This window comes from Salvelinus fontinalis, chromosome 8, assembly GCF_029448725.1.
Source record: "Salvelinus fontinalis isolate EN_2023a chromosome 8, ASM2944872v1, whole genome shotgun sequence".
Taxonomy (NCBI): Eukaryota; Metazoa; Chordata; class Actinopteri; order Salmoniformes; family Salmonidae; genus Salvelinus; species Salvelinus fontinalis.
In genome coordinates, this window is record NC_074672.1 from 35,317,995 (window position 1) to 35,327,477 (window position 9,483).

Below are 9,483 nucleotides of genomic sequence, written 5' to 3' on the forward strand. Positions count from 1 at the left end.
ATTGTTCAGGGCTTTGGCTGTTAGTGGGCCACCCTGCCTCTCACCCCTCCTGCCTGGCAAACACACACACCCTCATACACAATACAAACCTCTGTCTATTCAATTCTCCACCGAGCAGCCCAGCACCTCCTAGAACACTGCCCCAGAAAGAGTGAGTGAGTGAGTGAGTGAGTGAGTGAGTGAGAGAGAGAGAGAGAGAGAGAGAGAGAGAGAGAGAGAGAGAGAGAGAGAGAGAGAGAGAGAGAGAGAGAGAGAGAGAGAGAGAAAGAGAGAGAGAGAGAGTCATGTTTACTGTTAATTTGTATTGTTTATTTCACTTTTGCTTTGGCAATGTTAACATATGTTTCCCATGCCAATAAAGCCCTTAAATTGAATTTAAATTGAAATTGAGAGAGAGAGAGTGAGAGCAAGAGAGAGAGCAAGACAGAGAGAGAGAGAGAGAGAGAGAGAGAGAGAGAGAGAGAGAGAGAGAGAGAGATGTGTCTAAGTGATACCTGACTGTTTTGGCAGGGCTGCCCTTTACATTGCTGATATTTGTAGTTAGTTCACAACGTAAACATTTATTTAGTTAAGTTTAGAAATGTATTTGTTTTCAACCACTTTGGAGCAGTAGTCAACGTTTATATGTAAATATGCATACCTCTGTACTGTGCTTTGGGTGTCAATGTCAAGTGAATTGCTTTAAAGAAGTGCCCTATGCTTCTGTTATGCAGACATCTAAGGTCCCCATGTCATGCTCCCAGCTTCAATGTTTTGCTCATAGCCCTTAAGTAGTGCTTATAACCACTTACGTATGCTCAATACCTCTGTCAATAACACTGTTGGGATTTGAGGTCAGTGAATAGTGTGAGTGCAGTACCTCTGCCCAGTGGGAATAATCTGCAAAAAACACATCTTATCAGTTGTGAATGATAACTACAAACATGTTTCTAAAAACCAAGCGGTTCCGCTGTTCACATGTGGCACACATGCTCGATGCTAAGACAATGGTTTCACAAGGTCAGGCATTTCTATTTATGTCAATTCCGCACACTGTTGGCTTAAGGCTCATCTGTCTGGGGCCCCCCTTGGATCACTGTGTGTGTGTGTTTGTGTGTGTTCTCCGCCATCAGCACTTGTTCCCATGGTTATCATGGTTATGATGTGTCAACAGATAACATACGACACTATATGACACTATGAGACTAGACAAACTCCTCTCATCACTTCTGTGGGGTTGATCTCCACCCCTCGTTCTTATACTCACCCAGTCACTTGCTCTTTCTTGATTGCCTCCTCCCTCTCGTGTCACTCTCACCCTTTTCTCTTCCTCCCTTACGCTCCCTCTCTTCCCCTCTCTTCTGTTGTGGGGAGCAACAAAGGGGTTAAGTTTGTTTGATTTGGGCCATTCTGTGTGTCCGCCCTCGGGATTATGGCGTCACTGGGCCCTGGTGGGGGGGTGGGGGTGGGGGGGGGGGGGGTGTTATAAAGCCCCCGGTGGGCCTTCTCCCCTCCGTCAGAGAGGCTAAAACGTCCGCAGGACAGTCCGTCTATTCCTGTCTCTACTCTAGAACCACCCCTCTAGCATCAATGCACATCTCCTCTTGACAACTGTTCTGAGACGCACACACACTCCAACACACACATACACACACCTATGTCGCTACGACAGGCGGCCAGTGGAGGCAAGCGAGCACAGCTGAGTTGATGTTTGACTGCCTTCGCGCCAACTTTAGATCGTCCGTAGCTTAGAGCTAGATCTGTCTGGTGGATTCCTCTGTCAACTTTTTTAACTGTTTGTCTTCCAACTGATTGGCTAAGTAAGATAGCGTTTGGGTCTGCCAAGCAAACTGACCTCCAAAGGGATTAAAAAAAAAAAGATTAAGTGCAAAACGAGCAACAAGACTTTAAAAACATACCTTTCTAGATTCACCTTGACAACTTTTTGTTGTTGTTGAGAAAAACATTTTCTGTTACAAGGAGCGTCCAGTGAACAGCCAGCATGTGGGAGTTCCGGTCCATGACGTTTTGGCGGGCAGTCTTCGCAGAGTTCTTCGGGACCATGTTCTTTGTGTTTTTCGGCATGGGTGCCGCGCTGCGCTGGACAACCGGGCCCAACCACATTCTGCATGTGGCGCTGTGCTTTGGCTTGGCGGCTGCCACCATGATCCAGTCCATTGGTCACATTAGTGGCGGCCACATTAACCCGGCCGTCACCTTTGCCTACCTGGTGGGTTCCCAGATGTCCCTGTTCCGCGCTTTTTTCTACTGGGCTGCCCAGATTCTGGGGGCCGTGGCCGGGGCCGCTGTGCTCTATGGGGTCACCCCCAACAACATGAGGGGCAACATGGCTCTCAACACGGTAAGGCACCACCCACCCACCAAGTGCACATCTCAAATAGCACCGGGCCTATTCCCTTTATGGTGCATTAAGGGACCATATATATCAGCTCAAAGTAGCAAAACATGTTTGATAGGCTTCTTAACGCTAATGGAGATTTAGAATGGGTAGAGATGAACAGGGATTAGGGAATCATCATCATCATCATCATGGATCATCATGGATCCTACTGGTAACTACAGTTGCTGTGATACAATGACCACAATACAAGCCATCAGCGTTGTGTAGAGCTGAGGCCATAGCGGTGAAGCCCCTGAACGTTTTACAGTTTGAGTTATGTGTTCCATCTTTGATTGCTGTCATGTCCTGTTACAGGCCTTTAAAGCCACAACTAATTGTATGCATAATATACACTTAACTAGAAAGAGGACACACTTATTTTACAAAGTGAGTTGTTCACAAAGGACCTCAAGTCTGATTCATATTTTTCTCCTCTGGCCGTCTACAGCTGCAGCCTGGTATCAGCCTGGGCATGGGTACCACAGTGGAGGTGTTCCTGACCATGCAGCTAGTGATATGTATCTTTGCCGTGACAGATGAGAGGAGGAACGGACGCATGGGCTCTGCTGCCCTGTCCATCGGCTTCGCTGTCACCATCGGACACCTCATGGGGGTGAGCAACACACACACACGAACACTTACACACAGTGGTAGGAAAAAACACACGCAATGCCCAAAACACTTATATCCTCATAGTGGAACACACACAAAAACAGACTTGCATTGTGTACAACAGAAATGCACTCATTGCCAGACTGTATTCTGAATGCCCTATTGTCCTTCTCTGCTGTAGATGTACTACACCGGTGCTGGAATGAACCCTGCAAGGTCTTTCGCCCCCGCTGTGCTCTTCAGGAACTTTGTAAACCACTGGGTAAGAAACACACAATCATACACCATAACGTAGAATTTGAAATATTTTGTACAAATATCAAATAATCACAATGGCTCATTCTATGACCTTATAGTAATTATAGTGTAGCTAATATACAACATTACAAGTTGCTTGTGCCGTATCTTCATGATAAACTTTGTGTGTGTGTGTTGTTTCAGGTGTACTGGGTGGGTCCCATGATAGGAGGTGCTATGGGAGCTCTTCTTTACGATTTCATGCTGTTCCCCCGTATGCGTGGTCTGTCTGAGCGCCTGGCCACACTGAAGGGCAGCCGACCCCCCGAGACGGAGACCCAGCAGGACAACCGCGGGGAGCCCATCGAGCTCAAGACACAAGCCCTATAAACCTGCCCCTGTCTGGGGACAAGGGACAGGCCCTGTGTCCGCCAACCCCCACGCTGGCCCCATCCCACGAGCACATACACAGTCCCTCTCATTGACTCACTAACGAACACAAAGGCACATGCAGATTCCGACATATATTGATGCACAAACTGTACACACACCCAGACACAGACAGGTTCACAACCTTCAACCTCAATATGCAACGAGACTCCTCTCCCTCCAACCTCACTCTGTATCCTGAACTGGACATGGTGTTTGATAGAGGTGACCAGTGCCTGCTCCAACAGTCCCACTACCTCTCCTCTCCTCCTCCTCCTCAGCCACACCAAGTCTTCCCCTCACACACCCACACAGACTGAAGGACCAGACCTGTCAGCACAGAAGCATGTGAACCCTGTGTCTAGCAGGGAAACTAGGGGAGAGGTATGCAGGTGGGGGGTGAGGGTGAGATATAGGTGGGTATGTAAGTATGGTCGGGGTAAGGGTATAGGATAGAGGGTTGCGGGTTGGGGTGTAGATGGTGTAAAGGGTTTGGGATGATAGAGGGGCAACACTCCAGGTTTTTAGTTGTATAGGTTTGAGTCAGGCCTAGGCAACTCGAGTCCTCTGGGGCTTGATTGGTGTAACACTTTTTCCCCAGCCCCAGCTAACACACCTGACTCCAATAATCAACTAATCATGTTCTTCAGGTAAAAATGCAATTAGTTTAAATCAGGTGTGTTTGCTAGGGATGGGGGAAAAGTGTGACACCAATCAGGCTCCCTGAGGACTGGAATTGCCCAGGACTGAAACCAATGAAGATGGACATGCTTTTTCATTATTTATCAGATTTTATCTCGACATTTTTTCAGTTTCATTTTGTTTTCTGCACTTCAGACACAAAACGTGGATGTATGATACCATTTGATTTGACCAGGGTTTCATTTTTCAAATCACTTAATTTTATCTCTCTGTGTGTGTGTGTGTGTGTGTGTGTGTGTGTGTGTGTGTGTGTGTGTGTGTGTGTGTGTGTGTGTGTGTGTGTGTGTGTGTGTGTGTGTGTGTGTGTGTGTGTGTGTGTGTGTGTGTGTGTGTGTGTGTGTGTGTGAGTGTGTTTGCAAGTGAGTGTATGTGTGTTTGATCGAGTTCGCAGATTTATTTAGTTTATTTTCATTACTCTCCTGTTTGTATCATGATTATGTTTCATAGCATTATCATTTTTCCTCCCTTCACTGTGGTATTTGCTATGATATTCATTTTTACACAAACCATCTGCTTTTGTGTTCAGAAAAAAAAACACAATCCAAAGGAAAGGTATCCCAGACTGGACTGATTCTGTTCACTGCAAAATGACTGTGTAAGCTTTTCATTGAGTCTCCTTTTATGATTTGATCCTTAATGGGAGCACAAAGCTGTTTAAACCATCTTTAAATGAAAAATAAACACAAAAACTTGATACAAAATGTGTGTGATGTTTAGTTTACTCCATTATTGGTTTCATGCATGTTAACATTAGAAGCCTCCTCCCTAAGCTTGTTTAATTCACTGCTTTAGCACACTCTGCCAACCCGGAAGTCTTAGCCGTGTTTGAATCCTGGCTTAGGAAGACCACCAAAAACCCTGAAATTTCCATCCCTAACTATAACATCTCCCGCCAAGATAGAACTGCCAAAGGGGACGGAGTTGCAATCTACTGCAGAGATAGCCTGCAGAGTTCTGTCATACTATCCAGGTCTGTACCCAAACAATTCGAGCTTCTACTAAAAATCCACCTTTCCAGAAACAAGTCTCTCACTGTTGCCGCTTGTTATAGACCACCCTCTGCCCCCAGCTGTGCCCTGGACACCATATGTGAATTGATTGCCCCCCATCTATCTTCAGATCTCGTGCTGCTAGGTGACCTAAACTGCTGCTAGGTGACCTAAAATGCTTAACACCCAGGCCATCCTACAATCTAAGCTTGATGCCCTCAATCTCACACAAATTATCAATTAACCTACCAGGTACAAGCCCAAATCCGTAAACCCGGGCACCCTCATAGATATCATCCTAACAAACTTGCCCTCCAAATACACCTCTGCTGTTTTCAACCAAGATCTCAGCGATCACTGCCTCATTGCCTGCATCCGTAATGGGTCTGCAGTCAAACGACCACCCCTCATCACGGTCAAACACTCCCTAAAACACTTCAGCAAGCAGGCCTAATCGACCTGGCCGGGGTATCCTGGAATGATATTGACCTCATCCCGTCAGTAGAGGGTGCCTGGTTATTCTTCAAAAGTGCCTTCCTCACCATCTTAAATAAGCATGCCCCATTCAAAAAATGTAGAACCAGGAACAGATATAGCCCTTGGTTCACTCCAGACCTGACTGCCCTTGACCAGCACAAAAACATCCTGTGGCGTACTGCATTAGCATCGAACAGCCCCCGTGATATTCAACTTTTCAGGGAAGTTAGGAACCAAAATACATAGGCTGTTAGGAAAGCAAAGGCTAGCTTTCAAACAGAAATTTGCATCCTGTAGCACAAACTCAAAAAAGTTCTGGGACACTGTAAAGTCCATGGAGAATAAGAGCACCTTCTCCCAGCTGCCCACTGCACTGAGGCTAGGAAACACTGTCACCACCGATAAATCCACAATAATTGAGAATTTCAATAAGCATTTTTCTACGGCTGGCCATGCTTTCCACTTGGCCACCCCTACCCTGGTCAACAGCCCTGCACCCCCCACAGCAACTTGCCCAAGCCTCCCCCATTTCTCCTTCACCCAAATCCAGATAGCTGATGTTCTGAAAGAGTTGCAAAATCTGGACCCCTACAAATCAGCCGGGCTAGACAATCTGGACCCTCTCTTTCTAAAATGATCTCCCCGAAATTGTTGCAGCCCCTATTACTAGCCTGTTCAACCTCTCTTTCGTATCGTCTGAGATTCCCAAAGATTGGAAAGCTGCTGCGATCATCCCCCTCTTCAAAGGGGAGACACTCTAGACCCAAACTGCTACAGACCTATATCTATCCTACCCTGCCTTTCTATGGTCTTCGACAGCCAAGTTAACAAACTGATCACCCGACCATTTCGAATCCCACCGTACCTTCTCCGCAATGCAATTGTAAAGGCAGTCATTGTTGTTCTCCCCCTTAGACGAGAAGGAGCATGGATAGGACCAAGATGCGGATTGAGGGAAATAAGCCATCTTTTAATGAAAAAACAGCAAACAAGACACTACAAACTACAAAACAACAAACGTGACTAACCTTCAACTGTCCTGTGAGGACACAGGAACAAACACCCACAAAACACCAGTGAAACCCTGGCTGCCTTTGTATGACTCTCAATTAGAGACAAACAATACACACCTGTCTCTAATTGAGAATCATACCAGGCCGAACACAAAACCCCACATAGAAATACAAACATAGACAAACCCACCCAACTCACGCCCTGACCAACTAAAATGAATACAAAACAAAGGAAAACAGGTCAGGAACGTGACAGAACCCCCCCCTTAAGGTGCGAACTCCGGGCGCACCAGCACAAAGTCTAGGGGAGGGTCTGGGTGGGCGTCTGTCCACGGTGGCGGCTCTGGCGGTGGACGAGGTCCCCACCCCACCATAATCAATCCTTGCTTCTTTATCCCCCTCCCAATGACCACCCTCCCACTAACCCCACCTAAATGAAGGGGCAGCACCGGGATAAGGGGCAGCACCGGGACAAGGGGCAGCACCGGGACAAGGGGCAGCACCGGGACAAGGGGCAGCACCGGGACAAGGGGCAGCACCGGGACAAGGGGCAGCACCGGGACAAGGGGCAGCACCGGGACAAGGGGCAGCACCGGGACAAGGGGCAGCACCGGGACAAGGGGCAGCACCGGGACAAGGGGCAGCACCGGGACAAGGGGCAGCACCGGGACAAGGGGCAGCACCGGGACAAGGGGCAGCACCGGGATAAGGACCAGCACCGGGATAAGGGGCGGCAGGTCCTGGCTGAGGGACTCCGGCAGGTCCTGGCTGAGGGACTCCGGCAGGTCCGGGCTGAGTGGCAGCTCCGGACTGTAGGGCAGCTCCGGACTGTAGGGCAGCTCCGGACTGTACGGCAGCTCCGGACTGTACGGCAGCTCCGGACTGTAGGGCAGCTCCGGACTGTCGGACGTCTCTGGCAGCTCCTGACTGGCGGGCGTCTCTGGCAGCTCCTGACTGGCGGGCGTCTCTGGCAGCTCCTGACTGGCGGGCGTCTCTGGCAGCTCCTGACTGGCGGGCGTCTCTGGCAGCTCCTGACTGGCGGGCGTCTCTGGCAGCTCCTGACTGGCGGGCGTCTCTGGCAGCTCCTGACTGGCGGGCGTCTCTGGCGGCTCCTGACTGACGGACGGCTCTAGCGGCTCCTGACTGACGGACGGCTCTACTGGCTCGGGACAGACGGGCGGCTCTAATGGCTCGTGGCTCAGATGACTCAGATGACGCTGGGCAGACAGATGGCTCAGACGGCGCTGGGCAGACAGATGGCTCAGACGGCGCTGGGCAGACAGATGGCTCAGACGGAGCTGGGCAGACGGGCCGTTCAGGCACCGCTGGGCTGACGGCAGACTCTGGCCGGCTGAGACGCACTATAGGCCTGGTGCGTGGTACCGGAACTGGAGGTACCGGGCTGAGGGCACGCACCTCAGGGCGAGTGCGGGGAACAGGAACAGGGCACACTGGACTCTCGTGGCGCACTCTAGGCCTGGTGCGTGGTACCGGAACTGGAGGTACCGGGCTGAGGGCACGCACCTCAGGGCGAGTGCGGGGAGAAGGAACACAAAACCCCACATAGAAATACAAACATAGACAAACCCACCCAACTCACGCCCTGACCAACTAAAATGAATACAAAACAAAGGAAAACAGGTCAGGAACGTGACAGCAATCTGGTTTCAGAGCTGGTCATGGGTGCACCTCAGCCACGCTCAAGGTCCTAAACGATATCATAACCGCCATCGATAAGAAACATTACTGTGCAGGCGTATTCATCGACCTAGCCAAGGCTTTCGACTCTGTCAATCACCACATTCTTATTGGCAGACTAAACAGCCTTGGTTTCTCAAATGACTGCCTCGCCTGGTTCACCAACTACTTTTCTGATAGAGTTCAGTGTGTCAAATCGGAGGGCCTGTTGTCTGGACTTCTGGCAGTCTCTACGGGGGTGCCACAGGGTTCAATTCTCGGGCCGACTCTCTTCTCTGCATACATCAATGATGTTGCTCTTGCTGCTGGTGATTCTCTGATCCACCTCTACGCAGACGACACCATTCTGTATACATCTGGCCCTTCTTTGGACAATGTGTTAACTAACCTCCAGACGAGCTTCAATGCCATACAACTCTCCTTCCGTTGCCTCCAACTGCTCTTAAATGCAAGTAAAACTAAATGCATGCTCTTCAACCGATCGCTGCCCGCACCTGCCCACCCGTCCAGCATCACTACTCTGGACGGTTCTGACTTAGAATATGTGGACAACTACAAATACCTAGGTGTCTGGTTAGACTGTAAGGTGTCTGGTTAGACTGGGTGTCTGGTTAGACTGGTTAGACTGTCTGGTTAGACCTCTCCTTCCAGACTCACATTAAGCATCTCCAAACCAAAATTAAATCTAGAATCGGCTTCCTATTTCACAACAAAGTATCCTTCACTCATGCTGCCAAACATACCCTCTTAAAACTGACCATCCTACCGATCCTTGACTTCGGCGATGTAATTTACAAAATAACCCTCCAACACTCTACTCAACAAATTGGATGCAGTCTATCACAGTGCCATCCGTTTTGTCACCAAAGTCCCATATACTACCCACCATTGCGACCTATACGCTCTCATTGGCTGGCCCTCGCTTCATACTTGTCGCCAAACCGAC

At 49.3% G+C, this 9,483-nt stretch overlaps 1 protein-coding gene across 1 annotated transcript; it reads left to right on the forward strand.

The window, feature by feature from the left end:
• Nucleotides 1-1,512: 1,512 nt before the first annotated feature.
• Nucleotides 1,513-5,044, forward strand: LOC129861177 (lens fiber major intrinsic protein-like). Its single transcript, XM_055932360.1, has 4 exons — nt 1,513-2,341; nt 2,829-2,993; nt 3,174-3,254; nt 3,434-5,044. The coding sequence occupies exons 1-4, from the start codon at nt 1,982-1,984 to the stop codon at nt 3,617-3,619; spliced, it is 792 nt and encodes a 263-aa protein (XP_055788335.1). The 5' UTR covers nt 1,513-1,981; the 3' UTR covers nt 3,620-5,044.
• The last annotated feature ends 4,439 nt before the right edge of the window (nt 5,045-9,483 follow it).